Below are 25157 nucleotides of genomic sequence, written 5' to 3' on the forward strand. Positions count from 1 at the left end.
GTGGCATCTTCAAAACACTCTCCTGTCTCCTTTTGAACCATTGGAGCAAGTGGAGTCAAAAATGCTGTCCTTGAAGACGCCCGTATTGCTTGCTTTAGCCTAGACTAAGCACAGTGGTGTATATTAAACTGTATACATGCCTTATGCACTTTATACATGTATACATGCCTTATGCACTTTATACATGTATACATGCCTTATGCACTTTAAACATGTATACATGCCTTATGCACTTTATACATGTATACATGCCTTATGCACTTTATACATGTATACATGCCTTATGCACTTTCCGTGCATAAGGCATGTATACAGTTTCAGGAATACTAATGTCAGTATACAGCCTAACCCCACCTTTATCCAGAAGGTTATAGGTTTTTGCTCACCCATATAACTGTCCACCTTTTACGCCCCCCTCCCGCCTTTCTCCTACAAGGACCAGTTATTTGTGACTTGGGCGAAGCCACATATGCCAAAGCCTGTGTCCAAGCAGCGTATTTCCCACTGGATAGTAGGGGCTATTGCCCTGATACATCCTATCAAGGGTCTCCTGCCTCCCGCTAGCCTGCATAAGAACTCTACCAGACGTTTAGCTAACTTTGGGGCGCTCTTTAAGGAGTAGTCTATTTAAGAGGTCTGTGTGGCTGCATGTTGGGCCTCGCTCTGCTAGATTTTATAGGTTGGAAGTCCTGGCACAAACTCTGGCACATTCAGTCCCCAGTGTGGATTCTACTCAGATCATAGCTCCTCACGAGTGAAGGGGACAGTTGCCTTCTTTACTGGCATGTCTAGCGACCAGGAGTCAGTATTTTTCCCATAGTGAGACATGAATTGAATGCTATGAAAGAGAACTTAAGGTTATGGATATAACCCCGGTTCTGTTTAGCTATTGAAGCGAGGAAGCGGTGAACTTGTTTTGAATGAGAGCTGACACTATGTCAGCATAATATATATATAATATATATATATATATATATATATAATATATATATATATTATATATATATATAATATATATATATTATATATATTATATATATATATATATATATTATATATATATATAATATATATATATATATATATTATATATATATATATATATATTATATATATATAATATATATATATATTATATATATATAATATATAATATATATATATTATATATATATTATATATATTATATAAATATATATATATATATATTATATATATTATATATATTATATATTATATATATATATATATATATATATATATATATATATATATATATAATGCCCTCCTGCTCAGGGGTGACCTGAAAAAGGCATATGACACATCAAGTGGTTTTGATGGTCCTATCCCCTTTCTGTCCAAGTCGAATTGTTGTCCTCGAGTGAGACACTGAGACACCTGCTCAGGGGTGACCTGAAAAAGGCATATGACACATCAAGTGGTTTTGATGGTCCTATCCCCTTTCTGTCCAAGTCTAATTATTGTCCTCGAGTGAGACACTGAACCCCAAATGTTTCCCAATGACAAGGCCAGTACTTTGCATGGACCGCCTGCAGCCACAGAATGCGAAAAATTATAAAAGCTCTTTGTCCGCTAATGTCAGAAAGGTGCTAATCCATTTGTAATCCAAGCATTATCATTTACCAATTAGTTTATGCTTATGGGGAGGATTGAATGACACCATATGCCAATAGAACAGCGACACTAAATCGGCATTTGACACTTAAAGAGTGGCATACTTCTTTTTGCCATCACTTTGTTCTAACTTGAGTTTTCAAACGTCAACAGCAAGTCATGAACACAAACTCAGGGAGTACCTTCCAGCAGCACGACAAGGTAAAACACCAAATAGTCTTCAATCCATTACAACCTAAATATTTGCCTACATTGGTGTTAAAAGTGCAACTGAGCAATGAGGTGTAGATGATGTCAGTAACAGTAGGTGCACTCATCATGACCAGCATCTTCTTAAGGCTGACAAGAGCTGCTCTTCAAGTTTGTAAGGCATCTTTATTCAGGCTGGTACTATATACACAACAATACTTTGCTGATGGGGCTGGATAACATTATTAATGGACTACATTCAAATGCCATTCACTCAACATACACAGATCAAATAGAATCATGACAATGAAGGAACTGCTAATGTATGAAAATGGTGGAATAATTCCCATATTAAAAATTCCTGAACAAAGATTTTAGTTTAATCAAGATATCTTATGAAAAGATTTCATACATCGATATGAATGACTTTACATTAGAACAGAGAAGGTCTGACAGCACCCTCTGCTGTCCACTGTTGTGTTTCCTTTAAGTACAGAGCAATCAGACCAGCGCATAGGCATCAGAGAGCACGTCCAGCCGGAGAAATCAGTTTGAAATGAAACATTAGTTGTCATTTTCATCCATTTATACAGGTTGTGCATTCAAATGCCAGGTTAACTCCATGGTTCCAAAGTCAGCTTGCCTTTCTAAAGAAAAGCAGGTCTCCAATGGCAACAGAGGGCGGTGTTTATGAACAACGGTCTCTTCAGTGTGAAAACTGGAGTGCTGTTTTCAGTCCCATTCCGGTCCATAGGGATCCAGGTTTTTTACCACAACTTTCGCCTCAGCAGGCAGAGCGGAGTAAACCAGAGGTTCCTTCAGCCTTCCCGGACTTTGGCAGCGAGAGCAGAGTTCTCCTGTCGAATCGCCTTGTAGTCTTCCAAAATCCTCTCCAGGTTAGCCACAGTTTTACTACCGTTTTCTGTCTCAATCTGTGGACAATTCAAGATGCCATTGAAAAATTCATTGTACAGTAAATCTCTGAACATGCTGCTGCATTTTTTTTCAATTAATTTGAGGACAAACACATCAATTCCATCTCTGTGTCCAGTTCAGTGATATTCAGGTTCAAGACATGTTTGGTTTAGCTTACAACAATCTTTGGAATTCTGGTGTACAGTGGTTAGGAAATAGAACAGGGAACAGAAGGTAAAAGTTCACAGTTGAATGGCTGATGATTTCAAATTCAGATCCTTAATCACATGTTAGAACTATGGGCACGTGGGACTATAAGTGACAGGAGTGAAATCAAAAGCTTTCAAAAAGTGTATCAAGCTTTTTCTTCAGATATCTGGAAATCAGAGATTCTTTTTGAAAAAGAGTTGAAAACAGATTTCTCACAGTGATTGTGACATGTTGGCAGAGTGATTTCAGTGTTTTATCTAAAGTCTACGTAATAAAGTTAATGTTGATTTTCATCCAAACGACAGGTAAAGAGAGGAGTGATGATGTATTGAAGAGTTGAAAGACGTGTTGTGCTATATTTAGGTAACCTGACATGAGAAATGATACTACAATAGGACAGTTGTCTTCTTTAGCCCTCGTGTCTCACTAGGTACATTATTGGCTGTGTTAATCCATGGCATAAATGCTGGAAAGGGTGCAAGTTTTATTTGATGTAATGCATGAAAACCAATGTTGCTAATCACTGACAAACCCAGAATGTATAAAAGAAAATCTATTTCCCCCTAGAATTTACTATGTGGATAGTAATTAAATGTTTGTGTTTTGTTTATAACACACACATTGTGTAATTCATATTTTGTAGTTATAATCAGAACTGAAGTTGGTTAAAAGATTGAGTGGAGAATAAAAATATAAAATGTTTTTGCAGTTTTTAAACACAGACATCTTTGTCCTCCAAGGACATCAGAGCAACTTATTTAAAGTGAGGAAAAAGGTTATATTAAGTTATATTAGCAGCAACCAAGAAGGTAATGGCCCAAAAAGGACCCCCTCTGAGACAATGGCTGGACATTGTTGAAGAGGTATGCAATATGGAAAGACTCATGTGTTATATGAAAAATGGACTGCTTATAAAACCCATCACAAAGACACTACTAAAACCTTAAGACTGAGATACTTCCAGTTGTAGCAGTATGTTTGCGTACGCTGGAACTTACTTTTGTGTCTCTACTGTAAAAACAAAAGTAATTTGTCTTTCTAGATTTGTTAAATAAACATGATATATGTCAACAAGATGGCTTTTGATAGGCTGCTCCCAGTCTTTATGCTAAACTAGGCTAACAACATCCTACAGCTCCGGTCACAAAGATGACACAAAGATGAAAGTGATAATGATCTTCTCATCTGACTCTGTGTAACCCAAAAAAAGTGTTAGTGTACAGAGTGAGGAACTGGAAATCCTACCTGCTCCTCTAGATCTCGAATCTCTCTCAAGATTGTACCGGTGTCCTCGATGGTTTGGATTAACTGATTACAGTTCTATTAAAGAATGAAAGATGGAGAGATGAAATGTAACACATTCTCTGAGAGGAGCAACAGATAAGAAGATCAATCATGATGACATACTTCATGCAGGGCTGCCAGGTACTTGTAAGATTTGCGGACGGATTCATCTTTTTTGGCATCCTTCAAATGATAAAGAAATGAATGAATTAAAACATGAAAAATTTGTTCAACAAAGAACACAACAAAAATCCTCAGGATTAAAGAGCACACATACACTTGAATGCAACAAGTATTGAAAAATAGACTCTGCTACCTTGAAGACGAGCTCATCAGTGACAGCGAAGGTTCTGTCCAGTTTTCCTGTCAGGCTGTTGATCTCTTTCTGGAGATCCTTAGTGTCTGACAAAATCTGCAAGGGAAGTGAGCACAGTGGTGCTGAGGGGATGTAACAGCTGGCACACAGCACACACTCAAAGCTCAGACCCACTGATGCAGGAACCTCACTGACATGAAAGGATTTCCCCTCAAAATGTTGCTGTTTCCTGGCCAAGGATTTTATACACCGAACTGTTGTTTTTGTCATGAATACTTTCACACAGAACTAAAGCTAAAGTTTTTCGAAGTGAGGTTCATTTTCTGAGCTTTCGCACCGTGAATGAAGGCATCAACCAATCACATTGTGATACATTTAAATCATACACTATAGTATACACCAACAGGAAGGGTCTGTGGTCCAAACCAAGAAGACTAACTTCATTAGTCCTTTCAACCAAGGACAGACCAGATCCACTCCTTCCGTTCTCTTGCATAGAAACTCAATAAAATATCTTACAGTAGCTTAGGCTATGCAACAGTTTACATCAGACAGACGCTGCTCTGGGTCAACAGGATCCATGTAGTTGGTCTTTTGCCTGAATTTTGAATGGAACTGTCGCAAATTTGCATCACTGCCAGTATGAATAGTTTTGATGGGAGTATTTTGTATTTCATGTTGTTTACCCGTCACTCTCCCGGTGTATAAAGGTCTTGATACCGCTGTGCAGAAGATTTGAGATTTTTTCACTGACTGCATATAAATCAAAATTGTCAGAAAATATCATGCGGCCTGACAGAACTCCACCTGTCTGCTTACAAACAAGGATCTATTCAAACTAACTGTGCATTTGCTTGCTTACATTATGTATTTGTTATTTCCATTAATGTCTTGTAATTTGCTAAAATATACCTTGGTAATTTCCTCCTTCTGTTTCTTGATGTTGCTGACAATCTCTAGGATCCTCTGAGTGTATGCCGACCGAGACGCGTCCTGAGGAAGATTTTCTAACTCTGTTACCTACATTGGAAAAAAACAGACACAATACAAACAGTCACACACACATTTAGCACATTCAGCACGGTGCTGGAACACAACTGATAATGCGGCTTGATTAACGTTCAAACAAGCCTGTGTCAAAAATGTAAAAAAATACACCTGTGCTAAAAAGAAACTAAAGGTTATTGGCTAGTTCTCAAAAGAATGTAAATTCAGTTCATAACCAGTTGTTTGTAGATTTCTTCCTTCTTCTTGGCCTCCTCTGTAGACACACGGATCTTATCATGCAGAGACTTGATTTCAGACAGCTTTCTGGATGACTCCAGCTGAAGAAAATGGAGAGAAATGATCAGAAACAAAAAGTGTTTGAACTGGAGCAAATGAAGACACAAATCTGTTGAAAGGCACCACTTACATCTTGGTTGCTGCAGATTTCTTTGAGTCTGCGGTGCTCGTCGATGAGTGGAGCGCGGTGCTTCTCCCATTGAGAGGCCAGGTTCACCACCCGCTTGGCACTGGCCTCCACCAGAGCCTGGAGGAAGAGACATACAGGTTTCCACTACACCCGTGTGGTCTGCTGGGTTTGATAACTGGTCTCCAGCCAGCAGTGTTCAGAGGTGTCACTCAGCCCTCTTACCTGAAGCTTCAGCAGGTTGGTGTCTGCGTCTGGCAGCAGGTCAATTGTTTTCTTCTTCACCTGCATCTTCTCCTCGTTTTCAGAGTTCCCCAGATCTCTCTGCTTCAGCTCATCCAACACCTGGACATATAACACATCACACATATGAGACAATAATACAATGCATCAGTGCAAACTCCTTTCCCTTAAAGGGACAGTGCACCCCAAAATCTAAAATACACATTTCCCTCTTATCTGTAGTGTTATTTATCAATTTGTTTTGGTGTGAGTTGCAGAGTGTTGGAGGTATCGGCCGTAGAGATGTCTGCCTTCTCTCCACTATAATGGAACTAGATGGCCTTCAACTTGTGGTGCTCAAAGCGCCAAAAATAACATTTGAGAAACCCAACAGCAATGTCTCTTTCCAGAAATCATGACTCAGTTACTCCAGATAATCCACAGACCTTGTTGGAAGCAGTTTCATGTAGGAACTAGTTTCTTTAATCATAGTTTCTACATGAAACTGCTCGCCAAAAGTTTCGACCAGTTTCTGAGTGTGTTTGAGAGAATGCTCGGATTCACAGTTGGAAGCCGGAATCTGATCAAGCTATAAAACAAATACCAGCATATTCAATATTTGCTGGTTTAGAAGAGCAGACAGCCGGGCCATTAGCTTACACATCATGTCAAGGCTACGTCATTAGTTCTCTGTGTGTGTGTGTTACCTGTGCATTAGTGACACTCATGTGCTTCATGTCTGCCGCTAGCTGTTCAACATCACTGCAGAGCTGCTGGAACTGCTGCTGGAGGGAAAGCTGCTCCTCCTGTTGACGGAGCTGGATGTCACTCTCTGACTGAGGGCCAGCGGGGATGGAGGGGCTGGTTACTGCTGCCGCCTGCTGCTGCTGCTGCTGCTGCTGCTAGACGGACATTTATTTTTACAATCAACACTTGAAATGATGAAGGCACTTGCAAATGACATGGTAGTACAAAATGTAAACCATACTTTGGCGTTTCATTTTTACCCACACACCTCAGTTAGAGAACAGGTGTTCAAGTCTTACTGCAGATAGGTTTGTTTTAAACCATGATGTGCGGCGTGGTCCTCACCTGTGTGAAGGTGAACTTCTGTGTGTGGGTGAAGTGGGTGCCCTTGGTCAGGATGTGGTCCGAGGGGGTGGAGCCTCTGAAGGCCTGCAGTAGGTCAGATAGGTCAGAGGAGGAGCGAGGACCACCAAAGGCACTTTCAGCAGAGGGCAGTGCAGCAGAACGCAGCTGCTCCTCGATGCGTTTACGCAGCCGGGTGAGTTTCCTGGAGCGATACTCCTGTTAAAAAATAAGACAAACTAATTTAACATGGTATGTAATAAACATGATCATATGATCATCTGCACTACAGTCTATACATGTTCAGAGCCTCAAAAGTACAGCGGTAACAGATAGAACTGTGTGAAATGTAAATAAGGATGTACCTGTGGTGTGAGACGAGACAAAAGTCCCTGACTGTTCCACTCGTTGTCCCACTCCTGAGCAGCACTCAGTTCAGCCGTGTGCTGCTCCAGAATGGACGCCACCACAGAAGCATGATGGGAAGGCTGGGCGGTCACAGGGGGAAGATAGTCTCGCTGGTAGTCCTTCACCTCTGAAATCACAGCACGCACACAAACACACAAACAGTGATTTCACCAGACTGAGGGTGAACTGAACAGTAGCACATCTGTGAAGCATTCTCAGCTCATTTTTCAAAGCGCTGCTCTCTCCTTGCACAATTCCCACGAAAACAGTCCACTGGTCTCAGCTCACATTCCTGCTGCATCAGACAATCTGCATTAAAACCATTGAAGATTATGAAACTAACTGAAACTAATACTTTATCAACATATAATTATGGAGTTCTTTAAACACTGTTCAACAAAAAGGCAATTGTGAATAATTACTTATGAGGAAAGTTGCTGCAAATTTGGACATTTTAGACCCCCAATAATGACAAAAACAAATCAGTAGGACCATGGTGAAACCATAGAATGTATAAAATATGGAAGTAGTCTCTGTGAAGTCATTTGCCATCTTGGCAGTGACGACACAATGTCTATCACATGGCTAATCTAAAAAGGGGCAGAGAGGTGGAGAGTCGGTGGAGCTGAGGTGGCCGGGTGGAACAGCAGAGCAGACAGCTAGCAGTTAGTCATTTTTTCATAGACTTCTATACAACTAGACTTCACTTTTTAGACCCGGAGGTTGTCGCCTGATTTTAACATGGAGGTCTATGGGGATTGATTTGCTTTTGGAGCCAGCCTCCATTGGCCATTTGAGGAAGTTTTTGGCACTTCCACCTTGGCTTTTCAACACCAGAAGTTGCTGCTTGGGTGAAACAGGAAACTCACCTGGTCAACTGAAATCATGCAGCACATGGTGACGGGCAGTAGGAGGCCTACCTTTCAGCTGATTCTTTCCTGGACCTTTAGTGCAGTGTGGCAAACTGAGAGGCTGGACATGAAAACTGTGCAATGCTCCTGGACTCTAAACAGGGAAAAATCATTAACATGTCAGAAAGCGACACGCTCTCTCTTGACAGGTTACATTTTATAATAAATAAGTAAATACCATGCATCCAGAGGCCGAGAAGTCAAAATCAAGACACAATCATTTATCACTAGGAATGTCCCGACAGAAACGCAAGTTATTTTTTGCTGCTGTAAATTTCCATTTAGAAACGCCAGGATAATTCAGTGTTACAGCGAAATGAGATTATTAAATGCCAGTTTGTATTTCAATTACATTTCTAAGAAATCGCTTTTTCCATCAGTTTGGTATGGCAGATGACCAATAATACTACAACACCCATGAACCTCGGCCACTCTCTCAGTCCTGTTGCTGATAGACTTGACACATCCCCATGTTTGTTATGTATGCATGTATTTAAAGCAGTTTTCAGACATCAAAATGCAACTTTAAAGAGTTTACTTGTGTTTCACCGTGCAGTGGCAGTCTGCAGTTAGGAGGCAGCCAGGGAACGACCAACTGGGCTTTGATTGCAGCAGCAATGGCTCTCTGGAGGACCACCGATTTACCTACAGGAAAAGACGACAGCTTTGGATGACTCTTCAATAAGTGGTAAGTCATGACAAAATGCCTTGTCATGCCAACATCCGTAGAGACAACAACATTTCCTTATTTCTGTAAGACTGTGTTACTGATTCTTACTCTTTTCCTTCATGGTACAATGTTTTCTTTCAAACCTTCCAACATGAAACAGTGCAGTTGTCTGGGGAGGATTTTGATGACTGATTTCTTATATGTGACTGACTGGTCTAACTAAAATCAACATGTACATCACACCCATTCTTATCCGTTATGATATACTTACACAGGGACCCATATATAGATCAAGATGTTGTCTGTCAATATTTTTTTGTTGTTCATACCCCAAAAAATGGTACACTGTAAGAAAAGCTGCTCACTTGTCTAGCTGCCACCTTTGTTTGGATAAAGAGGGATCAAATTCTACTTGAGGATTATGACTTACAGTCTGGTTGTTAAACAACTTACTGAAACAACCATTGAGCAGTTATTCTTGATAAAGGGTGCTTATTTCTGTGAATCAAATGTAATCATCAGTGCAAAAGTGTTATATTACCTTATAGCTGCAAACCAGGATTATAGTATGTATTTTAGGTTATGGCACAAATTACAGCGCATCTTTCTCTCTAATGACAGGTGTCATGAAACTGTGTAGAGGACATAGACTGGTGCTCTGCATACCTGTCGGCTGGTCTGAGGCCTCTGCACTTTCTCTGGGCAGCTTCTCCACCAGGAACATGAGCAGGGAGCGGATCTCTGGCTCATTGCTGTATAGGAAAGTCTGGTAGCCTATCTCTCCTTTATAACCAATGTCCTGCAAATCAATAGTTTGACGTATTAGGAATACTGCTGAGGAACTACAGGCAGTGATTCGGTGCTTCAATTGAGCTGGTACTCATACGGACACATCAGAACTTCACCCACAACTACCTGTACTTCTAATTAAGTGTCCTGGAAAGTGCTCTACAAATAAAAATGATCATAAACCTTCTGGTCAGTATGTGGTCTGTCACTACAACGGACCGAATGGAAACGGTGCTGATAATGTCCTTGACTATTCTTGTTAAAGTGGATTCAAAAAGCAAAAGAGAAACATGAAAGACTCAGAATGAAGGACTCCAAAGGGTTTTCATTGAACACACTTGCGGTCACACCTTCTTTCAAAATAACATTTAATTTAACAAAAACCTTAATTCAAACTCCACTTAAAAGCTTTTTACCAGGGCTTCCAAACACATGTCATGGTCTTCCTCTGTGGATGTAGTTTGCTCAGTTCGTCAGTTGTCATTTACAACTGAGCAAATTCAATCTAATAACGAAGACCATCAGATGTGGTTGAAAGCTCCAGAACAACCTAGTAAGTGAACTTTGAGTTTTAAAACGACTGTTTCCGAGGTCAGGAATCAACAGACATTGTTGCCTTCAGTGGCAGTCTCTCTCATTGCAATCCCTCCTTAGGCCAATGAATGACATCATGGCAGTCTACTTTCAAAGAACTATTTGTGTACACTGAAGAGCTTCTTATATCTGTTAACCATATATTATACAATAAACTTCCAATTGTTGGTATTGATTGTTATTCAGTCATATGCTATGACCTGCTGCTTCAGTGAACTGGAGCCTTTTTGTCCCGGTTTCAAACAATTACTAAAGGGTCTAATGAAGTCTTTCATCCTGAATAACTCAGAGGTGTCTTACCTGACAGGCCTGTGCCAGGCTCATGCCCACCCTGAAGCGGGCAGACATACCTGGAGGGAGGGATGTGGGCAGCGGGCTGCCCAGGCCTGGCTCGATCACCCGGATACATCTGACCACCGCCTCTACTATGAGCTCACTGCTGAACTTTTTGACACTGTCCGTCTCCTCACTCACCTCTCTGTGGGTCACACATTCATAGCGTTAGTTTGATCACTTTCACTGCTAGCTCACAACCTTTGCCTCAAATAACTCACGTCATGTGACGGGCTGACTACATGGACGCTTTCTATCTGACAGCATGTTGCTAACCAACAAACCTAATAACATGTCATTTCAACAACTCGTGGTTAAGGTGCCATTGTACACAATTAATAAAATGCTGCTGATACTTACGTCCCGACTTGTTTGAGTGCGTGAATCAAAATTTTGTCAACTTCTTCCATCGCTGAAGTTTTTTCTGTAGATATATTAGCTAACAGACAGAATTATGGCAGAGCATCTGATGCTAGCAAGGCTACGCATTACCATCAAGTTAGCTAAAATTAGTGAGGGATTCCCACGGACGAAAGCAGGCTAGAAAACTAGCTTCCATCTTCTGTTAGCAAATTTAGGAACTAGCTACTTTTTAATTAGCAAGGCTGCCACTCCTAACTTCCCTCACATAACCCATAGTAATTATACGGTGTATGAGCACCGTGCTACAAATAAGCGTTTGATATAATGAACAATTGTTCCGCATTCCATACAAATGCACCCTGACCGGGGCTATCTGCTACAAACGTAACAAATCTGACATTTGTGTGGATTGTTCAGTGTGGAAATGAAGTAATAAGGGAACTGAGCAGTGGTATTCTGGGAAGTGAAGTTTCATCTCGATTTACTCTTGGGAAGAACAAGTGGTAACCGAACAATCTAGAAATACACTTCCCAGCATGCTCCAAAAGAGGCAATCTCATGACCGGAAAGGTGCTGTATAGCAGGATGGATGCTTGGTTGCATAGTTGGGATCGGGGACGGATATGGACTGTCAAATGTGTGATCATTTACATCACCTGCTCTTAATTTCTTCTTGAAATGAAACTGACGCTCTTTCAGTGAACTGCATCCTGGAAAATAAACTATCGAAACACGGCTTTTAAACAGCACGCAAAGTGAAAACTATCACACTAGTTGTAGATTTTGTACAATCACGTGTTGTTTTGTTATATCTACACATTGCATTTTGCTTATTTAAAACTAATTTATTGTCAACACTTGATGACATTTATCTGAACTTGTACGATTCATATCCTGTCATTTTGAATATGAAAGTCTAAACTCTGCCAAGTGTGTGAAGTAGAGACTGTTCATCCTCTGAAGTAAATTTGAATTTATTCAGTCAGACAGACTATCTTTATAGTGGGGTAGAAATAAGCATATTTTCTTATGGCAGTCATTTTGGCAAGGCTCTGCTTGCCCTGAATGCTCTAAATACTTCTTCCACCACTGGTCCTTTGAATGGATGTGTAAAGAGAGTTAGTGGTGAGGTGAGGACGTGATAAAGATATGTCCAGTAGATGGCGGTAATGCAGCTAGTAAACCGTCTGTCAAATCTAAGCAGAAGAAGATCACGAAATACAAGCAACTCGGCTAGTGCTACCCGTTGCCCCCATCATGTTATTGACCATCATGTCGGTGTAGAAGGAACACAAAAGTCACGACAACCACCCTGTTGCGAAACGGAGTCTTTAAAATGGCAGGCGAGGAGGAGAGGGGGGTGGTTCGTGTCAAAGTCAAGGTAGGATGAATACGATCTGAGTAACAAATAGTCTGACAACGTCCGCTAGTTAGCTAGCAGCCCCGTTATCGTGTTTATTGAATAGTCTGTTCAGTGTTTGCTAGCTGTCGTTCAAACACACGTTCTAGTGCTAAACGTCGACATAGAGACAGCCGTCACATCGGCTGTGAGCAGTGTGTTTGGAGAGAGCCAGTCTACCCGCGTATGAATACATGTTGTTCATCGCCAGCATTTGTTGTCGCTGAATGCTGTTTATGACCGAATCATTATTTCTGTTTATCACTTTATTTGTGCCGTAATTTGACCGTAACTGCTAGTCATAACTGACACTGACAATTTTCTATAAAAAGCACGATTAAAACACAGTATGAAGATCCAACTTAAAGCTAAACCCACAGCAGAGAACCCTCACAGACTGGGCGCTGACGTCACCTGCCTGCTCAGCAAACGCGTGCGTGTATGCACGCAACAGCAATACGTGACGTCACATGTTACCTGAAGAAGAAGCATTCTGTGGCCTTTATTTCAGTAAACTCTTACTTGTTATGTAATCGCTTTACTGCATGATGCTAAATAAGATGAAACATGATGAGGATTTTCATTGGTTTTGTCAGAATTATATTGTGATTATATTAATAACATATATTTTTTTCATCTACACATTTCTGTGGTCTAAATCAACAATTAAAGGCAACCAACAAAATGAGTTCTGTTAGTTTTTGTCTTACACATATGTTATTATTGTATATTATTATATGTAGTGTATGTATATTTGGCCGGCTGTGGCTCTGGACGGTGTGTGTGTGTGTGTGTGTGTGTGTGTGTGTGTGTGTGTGTGTGTGTGTGTGTGTGTGTGTGTGTGTGTGTGTGTGTGTGTGAGATTAGATCAGATCAGATCAGAGTCTGATCAGCAGCCTCTGCTATCAGTGTATGAATGTCTGTGATTGGATCAATGTTTTCATGTACTGTTAAGCGCTTTGAGTTGTCTAGACTGAAGAGGTGCTATATAAATGCCAAGTCCATATATATTTGCCATATATTGATATCTGATCAGATATTTTTATTATCATAATGTTTATTTTAACCACATCACCCAGCATTACTATAAACAGCCAGCATGTATTGATTATGTAGTGCATTTGACATATACTTAAAATCTCAGCATGCGGATTAAAATGTCTCAATTCAGTTGGACACTGTTGTCCAGTGCAGTACAGCAATTCTTGTCTTCTAACCGCCAAAATAGTATATTTTTTTGCCACCTCCCAACATGTTTTCCCACAGTATCATGATTTTTTGGGATATTCTGCTTCTCAGAAATGTGATGGGGTGCTTCCTGTGGAGTTCCGCTCCTTTGCTGTTGATCCTCAGATAACATCACTGGAGGTCCTGCAGCACATTCTCATCAGAGCCTTTGATTTGAACGGGTAAGAATTATCACATTAGTTAAACTGTTGCAAAGACACATTATGTGTGTCAGCATTTTCTTCTTCTTTGTCTTTCAATCTAGGAAGCGGAATTTTGGTATCAGCTACTTGTCTCGAGATCGGAGTGGTGCTGAAACGTTTCTGTCTCTGCTGTCCGACTGGGATTTGGATGTTGCATTTGTCAGTGCTGCCAAACCATATCTGCAGCTCAAGATGGACTTAAAACCTTCAGAAGACAGTAAGAACACCAGTGTATCCTTGAAGCAAACTTAAAGGGAAAAACTGTAATACATACAACCAAATAAATAAATAAAAAGACATACTTTAGTTTGAGTCCATCATAGGCTTTCTCTGCTTCTAAGAATGTAACTTCTGTATTTTCAGATGGATATTTGGAGAGAATGACAATAAACCTTTCCATTTATTGAAGGATAGGTTCACAATGTTTCAAGTCTGTGTAGTCGGTGTCCATATGAACATTGAAACAGGTTTTGTTCGCTGTAATAATTCCTCATGTTCATACTTGCATTAAACAGTTTCCTCTTAATGCATTTAATGTAAGTGATGCGTGACAAAATCCACACAAAAATCCATTCCAAAGTTTATCTGAAGGTGACATTATACTATGTTTACATTTCGAGCAACAAAAGCAACGAAACGGCCAATTGTGACTAGTTACATTGACTCTCAAAGTGTGGTTAACACAAGCTGAAGAGGTTTTAACGTTTTGTTCTACGATATAAAATACATCAGTAAATATCCCTCTGGTGAATTTAGAAGCTTTTACATGTCTTTAAAAAGGCGGTGTGTCGAAATCAGTCTACTAAACATCAGCACACAGAATAGTTTGCCTTGTTGTGTTTAGGTGCGTCTCACGTTAGCTTTTTACTTCTAGAAATTGTATTCACCCTTCAAAAATCATAAAAGTGGTTTTCATTGTGAAGATTATCTTGCTGAACAATGTAAGTATCATCAGCATTTGTTTGCCAAAGAGTTTATTTTCTGTAATAATCCAAAAGTCAATGGAAAAATCCCACTGGCTGTTTGCAGAGGGAACTAGTGTGATGCTAACTTCCTGTTGGACTACAAAAATGCAAAATTCCTCTCTATAGCACTAGAGACCGGCTAACAGCATTTTATTTTCGATAGAGTGGAACAGGGTGAAACATATGAGTGGTTGAAGCTTCACCGTGTCATTAGATCGCTGAAAAAAGTTGAGAGCAGCTCACGTTTGATTCGTAGCGCGTCACTCTTCTCACACAGCGATAGTGTCAGCCATTGGTTTGTAGCAACATGCCAGCAGCTTCCATTGAAGTGAGTGTAGACTGAACACAGCATCAGGCTTCAGCACCCTGAGTTATTCAGTCTGTGTTGCTGTACAGGAACTACAGACCAGGGAAACAATCCTCTGTTATGTAAAGTTGTCTTGAGAAATATTGAACCTATCCTTTTAAGTTAGAAGTATAAGATGGTAAATGGACTGTACTTGTATTTCTCTTTTCTAGTCTTTCCCACCACTCAAAGCGCTTTAACTCTACATGTCGTAATTTACCCATTCACACACTGATGCAGGGGCTAGGTGCCACCTGCCTATCAGACTATCCACATTCAGCCTACGGGAGCAATTTTTGGGGTTAAGTGTCTTGCTTTAGGACACATCGACATGCGACTAGTGGAGCGGATCCTCTGATTGAAGGACGACCCTGCTCTCCACTTAGCCACAGTCGCCCTTCGAGATAGAGGTAAGCCTGAAATAGATTAATTAAGTCTGGTGTTTTTTCTTCAACTGCAGGTCCTGTTATGGAGGACTGGGACATCATAAGCCCCAAAGATGTGATTGGCTCTGAGCAGCTTCTCGCAGAGAGGACTAGGTCTTTGGCAAATGCAGCTCTTCCCTTCACCCAGTCTATACTTTCACAGGTTCCTTCACCTTCTCCAACCTTCCTTATACAGTCTGTTTTGCCTTCTATCCTCTGTTTGTCAGGGTCTGAGCTTACTGGCTTGTTTCCCTTATTCAGGTGGGCCGCACCCTGTCCAAAGTCCAGCAAGCCTTCAGCTGGTCTTATGGGGAAGAGATCAAGCCTTTCAAACCCCCTCTGAGCGATGCAGAGTTTCACAATTACCTCAATGGACAGGGCCAGTTGACCCGCCCTGAGGAGCTCAGACTGCGCATCTACCATGGTGGTGTGGAGTCTTCACTGCGTAAGGTAGAGTACCTGTGTTTTATCAGCCTACAAAGTACCTATTCCATGTTCTGCAAAGTTACATGGTTGGCTGTTAAATTTGATTGATTTAGATTTAGATTCTGCTTGTCAATTCTGGTTCTTACTGAATCTTAGTTGTGATTCCTGGCATAGAACTTCAGTAAGAAGAAAACCAAAATGTGTTGTAAGCAGAAAGCACCTTCATTTTCAGTAGACTTTGCCTCCTGTAACAGTGTTTGTCATAAATGATGATATAACCTGGAATTATTGAGAGAATGCCCTACTCTCCGCCTGTGTTCATGCACACACAAAATGTGCCAATTGAAGTTGTATTTAAAAATCATACATTAATATATAACATGATATCATTTCTATTTTATGACTGTTGTTATTCAGTTGAGGATTGGATTAACTGCTGCATTGTCTGCTGTTGTGGTAGGTTGTTTGGCGGTACCTCCTGAACGTCTACCCTGACGGACTGAGTGGACAGGAAAGAATGGACTACATGAAGAGGAAGACGAGGGAGTACGACCAGCTGAAGAGAGAGTGGACAGCCCGGGTCAGCCACGAGGACCTTGAATTTATCCGTGGCAATGTTCTTAAAGACGTTCTGAGGACAGACCGGGCTCATCCATACTATGCAGGGTCAGAAGACAGTCCACATTTGACTGCCCTCACAGACCTGCTCACCACTTTTGCCATCACACATCCACAGGTGTGTAGATATGTTTTATAGCTTGTTGTAAAAATCTGAATCTGCTTATTAAATCGTCCATATGTATCCTTAATGTAGAGGTTTTCAAAGAGGCGCCTCACCAGCAGGACTGTTTGGATACAGGGGTTCTATAAACGTACGCATTAGATTCAGTGTGACTTACATTTTCTCTGGATATCGGATGTTCATCGCAAATAAACTTCCATAAATCAGATTAGAAATCATAGAAAAAAAGAGGCTCTTTATAAAGTAATCCAGTGAGAGTTGCCTGTACTTCCATGCGTACACTGCAAACAGGAACTACTAACACCTGATCCCACATATCTTCAAAGCTGCCAATTTGCAGAAATTTAACCAAATAAACACCAAATGTAGGCTAAAATTACGGTGCTGAAGTTGTAGGCAATTAAGTCACTCACTGAATCCATGACAACACTATGCTTCCTGTTTACATCCCACAAAGCATTATGGGTGCTGTAGTTCATTCATATATGGATATTTACTATATATTGAAGTCCTGTAAACATACCTAGAAAAAAAGGCAGCTGATCCATTTAGTCTGGTTCTGGCCTCCCTCCAGCTGACCACAGGAACCTCTATGCATTATGGGAGACCTATTCTTCTAGTGGCAAAGTTACATTTATGCCGCATTTCCATTTCATATTACGTTCTTATTTGGTTTTCCATTGGCAAAAGTTCAAACACTGCAGACCACTAATTGGTCCAAGATAATCTGCACCAGCACATCACGGGACATCCTGCACGTCAACCTACGTGGCCAAGCTACTGACCGAGGGCGTTCCTCTGTTTGGTTGTCCATTAAGATCCAGCGAGAGAACACACTGTTTGTGTCACATTGAAGGTGATGTCATGGTAGTTTCTCACGGCGTCGCCACGACAATCAGCTAAGAATACCTGGTACCAAAGGGAGTGGAGTCGAGCAGAGCCATACCATGCAGTGGAAATTCTGCAAAAAAAAGTTTATAAATCATTGTAAGAATACAAGTGCGTATGAAATATGATTATTTCATATTATCATAACAAAACACATCCACAGATATGAATACAGATTGTCATTAACAGCAGGGGTGCAGTACTAGAGGAACAAGACAAAAGCGTGGCGGAGATAAATGCATCATTCATGCTGAAAGACATGATTACCTTGTTTTCCCAAATAAAAACAGAAACATTGGTAGTCAGGAGCAATAGTTTATCTGTCTATCCATTATTCCATGTTTGACAGTTGAGTTGTACCTGCATGTTACCTATTGGGTCATACTAGGAGTTTGTTGTGTAGGGTTGGTTTTAAATGTATGCACATTCTAAAGCAGAAGAAGAGATTGATAAATCACATACTTTGCATAGAAATGAGCGTATGCTTGATACATGTTGATACCTTTCGACTAAAAAACTTCTGTTAATGTTTTTCTTTGTAAACTGTATCCTAATGTAACTGTGTGGACTTGTTGTTTTTCAGATATCATACTGTCAAGGCATGAGTGATATTGCCTCCCCTATACTTGCGGTAATGGACAATGAGGCACATGCCTTCATTTGCTTCTGTGGCATCATGAAACGCCTGGAGGGGAACTTCCGGCCAGATGGGCAGCTCATGTCTGTTAAGTTCCAGCATCTAAAGCTGCTCCTGCAGTACTCTGATCCCGAATTCTACTCCTACCTGGTGTCCCGAGGAGCTGACGACCTCTTCTTCTGTTACCGCTGGCTGCTCCTGGAGCTCAAGCGGGAGTTTGCGTTTGACGATGCTTTGAGGATGCTCGAGGTAACTTGGAGCTCTCTGCCCCCGGATCCTCCTGAAACCGAAGTGGAGCTTCAGGGACCACCAGTGGAAACCGATGAAACCACGTCCCGCGGAGACAATCACAAGACAGTTGAGAATTGCCTCAGAGATGATAAGGAACAAAAAGAGAAGCAGCGTAGACGACATATGCTGAGGCCTTCAAGAGAAGAACCGGATATGAGCAACAATGCTGTCATAGAAGGAAAAGACAGAAGAAATGTAGGCGCTGGAAAGGGGAGCGAGAGAGGTGAAGATGCTAATCCTCAAGTGAGCATGGAACAGGCAGCTATACAGGCTCCTCCTTATGAGAGGAAAACCAGTTTCGGGGAGTTTAAATACTATACTGCCCGAAACGAAGACAGTTTTCATATGGAGGATGCTGAGCAGCCACAGGATTTGATGTCTTCAAAGTCCGTAACAAGCATTCCACAGCGCCAGTCCACCGTTGATAGTGAGGAGGACACAGGAGAGAGAACACCTCTCATAAAAAACTATGACAATGGTTTCTCTCCAATGTCATCACCTCCTCTCTTTTCTAGTGGCCTACCAATCTGGAAAACTGGCCCCACTGTGTCCCCCACATCTCCAGCTTCATCCTCCAGCTGGCCAGGTGCCTCTCCAGACTCTCCTCCAAAATCCACATCCCTGTCCACAACCAATGGAAGTGAGGCCTTACCAAGAACTGTCCAAAAAGTATTGACCTCTTCTGCCCAAATGCTCAGCAGTACAGGGATTAACTCGCCCACGACCCCCACTGTAAAAACATCAGTTGTGTCTCCAACCCACAATCGATCCCTGCTCTCTTCACCCATTTTGTCCTTTGGAAGAGGCCCTTCGCTGTCTGGCAGCAGGTCGTCCCCCAGCACCACAGCTAACACTCCCAGTTCTTTAAAGGCTGAGACCACCGGCATCAAACCGTGTTCCCTGCCGCCTCCTCAAGAGTTCGGCAAAGGGAATCCCTTCATGCTGTTCCTGTGCCTGTCCATCCTGCTGGAGCACCGAGACCACATCATCAAGAACAGCTTGGATTACAATGAGCTGGCCATGCACTTTGATCGCCTTGTGCGGCGCCACAACCTGAGCAGGGTGCTGCAGAGGGCCAAGGCATTATTTGCAGACTACTTGCAGAGTGAAGTGTGGGACTCAGAAGAAGGGGACGAGGTTAGCTCGGACTCCCCGACAACCGCTACCGCTGGTCAACACTCCCCGTCTTCAACCATCTCTGCCAGGCCCATGTACAGCCCCTTAGCATCGCCTCAGCCTTCGTCTCCCAACTCAACCTATAACCTGGCCACCACCATACCCTCCCCAACAGCTCAAGTTTTCCTTTCTCCTACTTCCTGATTCCATCATTGGCTTCCCATCCTCAGTGAACTCCTCATTAACTGTGGCCCATTGGAGGTGCAGACCTGTTATAGACCACCCTCCACATTGAATTGGGCTGTTAATGATCTTCTCATTCTGTGTATGCTTGAATACGTATGTATATTCCTTACGTCTGTAATCCTAGTTACGTTTCATTTTTCTTAGCCATTTTGTTGTCTGTCCTTGAAGAGGGGTTGAGAGAGCTTTATTTCTCATCATATCTTGCTGATGCATGAAATGTTAGACCGTGTGACGCTGGTGTCTGACAGTCAGACAGTTTGGCTGATTAACCAGAACCGACAAATGTTTAGCCACTTGGTGCATTTAGCCTTTGTTGTCCTTTTTATGAACCTTGTTTACAAGCTCCTGTTCTGTCCAATAAGCCACACACGTGTCTTAACTAAAGCCCTTAAGTTATGTTGGTTATAAACATAAGGGAAAGGATTTATTGTCAGTCTGTCAAAAGGTAAACTGATGACAACACTTGGAAACAAGACAAGGCCAGCACACATGCTGTACTTCCCTAACCTTCGTGAGTCAGCCTCTCACCATGAACCTTAAAGGCTGAAGCAACACCACATCCACAGAGTGAAACCAACGTAGAGAGTGCTGAGGTCACAAACGGGGCGAACATAAGTGATGTCAAAAGGGTGTTTTGCCTTTGACAGCGATATAAATCCTCTGCTGTTCTCAGAGAGAAGTAGAGCTGTTAACTGTCTAAAACCTTCACAGGAAAGAGGGATGAGACCTCTGGTAGAGTGAGGAACTATATTGACATGGTGCTCACTTACGAACACCAAATATTTAGAGGGGAAATCCACTGATGTTACACAGGAAGTCCTACTCACCCTGTGAAAACAGAGCTTTGTCAAGTCGAAAGCAAAGCAAATTTTAGGAGCGGTGTTCAAAGTCAACAGAAAGACAATGTTTCAACTTATCCCAGCGCATATGAATCTACTTCATAGACAAACGGAGAAAAGAGGAAAAAGAGAGTGCAGGAAATAACTGAAAGCTGGCTGTCCTGGGGTCAGAGGTTCATTCCCACAGACGGGGTCCATGCGTCCGTCGCTAGCTTACAGCTAACGTTTGTATGTTTGTCAGTAAATTGGCTGTTTGGGGCGAATAAACACAGACCGTATAAACGGCCCAGCACTCAAACTCATGTGAAGGATACAAGGCAAAAAAGGTGCTTCATTTTCTATCTGAACACGTGTTGAGAAAATAACCCTGATGATGTGAGGGTCGTCAGAGTTCTCTCAGTTTGGGCATAGAGACTACACGTATGAGAGACGGCCCTCATTACAAGCTGGGGTTGCACAGTTTACCATGCAGGGAGGGTTGCATTATGGGAAATGGTGGATTCAATGGGGGGTTTTTGGAGCTTAACCCAGTCACTGCTGTCTGCCTCTGCTGCTTCCATTTTAACGGTTCTTTTAAAATGTCTTTTACATGTCCCTCAATTTTATCAAAGTGCAATACTAGTTCACAAATTCAACATACATTGCCCAAAGCTGTTTGGTAACCGTGTTTCCTTTTAGTCTACTGAATCTGGATGTGGTGGCATAATACCCGGAGATATGGGTTGAAACAGAACAGTGTTGCCGTGGCTCATATATTCCACCACTACTACATTCATACTGTTTATGATTTATGCTGTAGATGAGCCCAAATGAATCAATGTGTCCTCTTTAACCTGTCATCGTGTTGCTATGAGCTTGATATTTTTGTCATTTCTGCTATCACCAAAACCAAACTTTCTAAAGGTTTAATGTTTGAATATCGATTACTGCTTCTGTAAAAAAGGGATTCCATTATTTTTATTTTTTTCCCCAAGTGCACCATGGGTAAGGTGAGGTAGAGAGGACAATTGGGACAGAGGTCTCAAGCTAAACTCATCAGAGATTGTGGGTCAGTGCAATGAGTATGTATCAGTGATATGTTCACATGGGCATTTTAATTTGAGCAAAATAATTCTTATACAGCCACAGGTGTTATTTTATTGTTTTGTTTTTGCTTTTCTAACTTTGAATGTTACTCAGCCGATCACAACTGAGAACTGCCAACACCTGTTTTGTGAAGTCCGACCCCCGAGGAGCAGATGAGGCTATTCATGAAGTAGTGAACCTAACCGTGTCACACTAAGGATGTGTGGATGCAGTACTGTAGAGACACTTTGATGCTGATCTCCATTGTACAGATACCATTCTGGTAATATACTGTATGTGCTGGACTCATACATTCAAACAGTAGTAAAGTAAGTACTGTACAGTATTTAATGCTATGTTGGGTCATTATTCAGAGATGTATCATTTTAGCACTTTGGCTATTGCTGTTTCCCAAAGACTGTCTTTTTTTCTGTTATGATTTCAAATGTTTCTCTTAATGAGGCTACTTCAATGCACAATTGCAGGTATCACTTACTGACAGTCTTCATACTAGCTTTGCGTGGTTACTGATGAGAAGGGAGTGCTGTTTGATTAATATCTTTATCATTTTTTGTGTGTAATAGACATAAAGAGGAATAGGATGTGATGCCACTTGGCAAGAAAAAGGTGCAACATTTTGGCAGAAAAGTGCCTCACTTGTTTAAAGCCTTGATTTGTATTTCCTTTAGTGCTCTTAACATCTGTCTACATAGTGTCATCATGGGCTGACTGAACAGCCAGTTAAAGGGCTGAGAGACGTTTGAGGTCAATGATTGGTCCACAGACATTGATTTGACTGGCGAGCTGTGACTAACCTCTGATGGATTTTAACAGGAGTGCGACTGGATTGTTTCAGTGATGCATGATGTTAACTGCAAAGGAAAAGCTATTAGGAAATATCACAGCATCCAACCAAATTCTATTTACTACTACATGAGTCTTTTCTTACTGTCTCACCAACATTTTTGGAAAGCCATTGATTTATTTTTTAAACATTTCTCAGTAAAGAAGTATGATATACAAAGTCTAAAAAATGAAATGGATTAAGACAAAATTATGAGATACTAAATCTAAATGTTGACACACTTTGTCAAAATTCTGATAATAAATTAACAAATTATAACTTAAATTATTATTATAAGTCAATATCTCAATTTGGACCTACAATAAGTGTATGCTTGTTATTCCTAACTTCTAATAAAGCAGTAAAGGTGTATTATCTATGTAAAGTTATAGTGAAGTAGTAATGAAGCCAACGCTTCCTGAGTGTGTGTTGTCATCAGAGCTGCTCCCTGCTTGCATGCCATGCGTGCTTGTTAGTGCATCTGAGCATGCCCCACTGGTTGGCTCACGCTGCGGCGGTTACTGCTGATAAACACACAACCAATCACGTTGTCGCGTAAGCGCAGAGCCCTCCCTCCGGTTCCCCCTCAGGTAAACACTGTTAGCCTGTCAGCACTGCTGCTGTTGTTTGCACCGTTAGCGCTGTTAGCACAATTGGCTGCAAGCTGCTGCCCCCATGTTGAGAGCCGTATGGAGCCAATCGATGAGCTCTGAAATCAGCATTTTAAAGCTTTTTTGGGGGGCTTACAAACTTATAAATAAAACTGGCCAAAGGAAGTGGAGATGTTCCAAGCGCCTCAGATGTATCTTCAATTTATTCCAAACCAAGCAGACGTCCATCTTGGCTTCTATCAAGATGTAATTTAATTTTCCACTGTAGTGGACATCATGCATCCGAAAAGTTGATCCTGTCTTTCCATTTGGTCCAAAATGGATCAACGGTAACAATGATTGAAGTTTTCATTTGTGGAATTGAAAGGGCTGAAGAGCTGTCCTCAAATGTTAAAAATTCATACAAATTAAACTTGTAACACAAGAAAGCAACCAGTCAGCAACGGTATGCTCATGTTGAACAATAGAAGTAGTTTTTGTTTGTCTGTTTCTTTTCGAGGTATGAAAATGTTGACAATGCTCAGCCTTATTTGTTGTGCACTATGATATGAATTAAGTTAACGTAGATGAGACGCAGGGCAGGGTTGTAGCATTGCAGAGAGAAAATCATTCATACACATGAATTATTTGTTAATAAATCTTGAGATGAGTTGTGATAGCCCCCCCAAATCTCCCAGCTCATTGTAACATGGTGCACCAGAACAAAGTTAGGGAATGTATGTTAATATTGTCAAATTTGTTTATTTGCTTTTCACAGCATTGTTTACCTGTAAGACTTTATTTGTGATTTTGAGTGGCCTATATTATATTTTCTCAGTAGTCTGTAATGCAGAAGGCTGAACAGGAAGTGTGATGACTCCACCTCTAATTGGGAAACCCCTTTTTGACTTTGCTTCTGTTTTAAGCAGAAACTAAAGTAATTATCATGTCTTTGGAAAGACCCTTATGATCACTATGGTTCTTACTCTTACATTTGGTTTGGCCTCCTTTGTATATCAGTATTTAGTAGCTTATTTACCTAGAACTGAAGTATCTGGACTAGCTGGACTATGAGCTATCAACATGTGCATTTACAAAAAGATTTGTTTATCTCATTAAATGAATGATATATGTGCACAAAAGTTAAACTTTTTAATCATACATTACACAACAATGTTACAGATTGTATATTGAACACAAATAAATAATCAATGCAACTGATTGGGTGAAGGATGATTGTGTTTTTCAATTGAATGAAAAGTTGACAACAGTGTATAATTTGGAGATACGGTGTTGATAATAATAAGAGATGTGAACTTGAGTCACTGGGATTTGGACTTGGGTCGAATCGAGTCCCTGTTTTGATGAATTGCAATTTGCAACTTGACATAAAATAAATGACTTGAGACTTGACTTGAGACATGATGACTTGAATGACTTGTCTTTGTTCATTTAATGTTTTCAGTTTAAATATGAAATATTAAAAATGTTTGACGATGCCAATGGTATCTGTGTAACATGGTGTAGCAAGCACCCACTGGGATTAGCATCGTCATGACAGTAAGGCTA

At 41.0% G+C, this 25157-nt stretch overlaps 2 protein-coding genes across 4 annotated transcripts; one reads left to right on the top strand and one right to left on the bottom strand.

The window, feature by feature from the left end:
- Window positions 1-1990: 1990 nt before the first annotated feature.
- Window positions 1991-11750, bottom strand: ccdc22 (coiled-coil domain containing 22). 3 transcript variants are annotated; one of them, XM_068733360.1, is made up of 16 exons: window positions 11337-11750; window positions 10944-11121; window positions 9927-10059; window positions 9129-9235; window positions 8600-8684; window positions 7637-7806; window positions 7275-7490; window positions 6890-7078; window positions 6186-6305; window positions 5964-6080; window positions 5773-5874; window positions 5462-5569; window positions 4550-4645; window positions 4357-4416; window positions 4195-4269; window positions 1991-2756 (listed from the first exon to the last, which is right to left on the bottom strand). In XM_068733360.1, exons 1-16 carry the CDS (start codon window positions 11384-11386, stop codon window positions 2643-2645), a joined length of 1920 nt encoding a protein of 639 aa, XP_068589461.1. In that variant the 5' UTR covers window positions 11387-11750; the 3' UTR covers window positions 1991-2642. The 3 variants fall into 3 exon arrangements, with proteins under 3 accessions (XP_068589461.1, XP_068589460.1, XP_068589459.1); XM_068733359.1 differs by having other exon boundaries at window positions 6890-7081; XM_068733358.1 differs by having other exon boundaries at window positions 6890-7084.
- An 809-nt stretch (window positions 11751-12559) lies between these two features.
- Window positions 12560-25008, top strand: tbc1d25 (TBC1 domain family, member 25). The gene is made up of 7 exons (XM_068733074.1): window positions 12560-12720; window positions 14038-14147; window positions 14231-14385; window positions 15940-16067; window positions 16166-16354; window positions 16791-17066; window positions 18544-25008. The coding sequence occupies exons 1-7, from the start codon at window positions 12676-12678 to the stop codon at window positions 20206-20208; spliced, it is 2568 nt and encodes an 855-aa protein (XP_068589175.1). The 5' UTR covers window positions 12560-12675; the 3' UTR covers window positions 20209-25008.
- Window positions 25009-25157: the final 149 nt, after the last annotated feature.

Source organism: Cebidichthys violaceus, unplaced genomic scaffold (assembly GCF_023349555.1).
Source record: "Cebidichthys violaceus isolate CVI_PGR_0920_01 unplaced genomic scaffold, fCebVio1.0.p SCAF_6, whole genome shotgun sequence".
Taxonomy (NCBI): Eukaryota; Metazoa; Chordata; class Actinopteri; order Perciformes; family Stichaeidae; genus Cebidichthys; species Cebidichthys violaceus.

Excerpts from the sequence above, each read along its gene's own strand:
- tbc1d25 (XM_068733074.1), top strand. The coding sequence starts at position 12,676 with ATGGCAGGCGAGGAGGAGAGGGGGGTGGTTCGTGTCAAAGTCAAG. Across the intron at positions 16,355-16,790 it reads TGGAGTCTTCACTGCGTAAG|GTTGTTTGGCGGTACCTCCT; the intron begins GTAGAGTACCTG and ends CTGTTGTGGTAG. Across the intron at positions 17,067-18,543 it reads TTGCCATCACACATCCACAG|ATATCATACTGTCAAGGCAT; the intron begins GTGTGTAGATAT and ends GTTGTTTTTCAG.
- ccdc22 (XM_068733358.1), bottom strand. The coding sequence starts at position 11,386 with ATGGAAGAAGTTGACAAAATTTTGATTCACGCACTCAAACAAGTCGGG. Across the intron at positions 5,570-5,772 it reads AAGAAATCTACAAACAACTG|GTAACAGAGTTAGAAAATCT; the intron begins GTTATGAACTGA and ends TTTCCAATGTAG. Across the intron at positions 4,270-4,356 it reads ACCTGGCAGCCCTGCATGAA|AACTGTAATCAGTTAATCCA; the intron begins GTATGTCATCAT and ends ATTCTTTAATAG.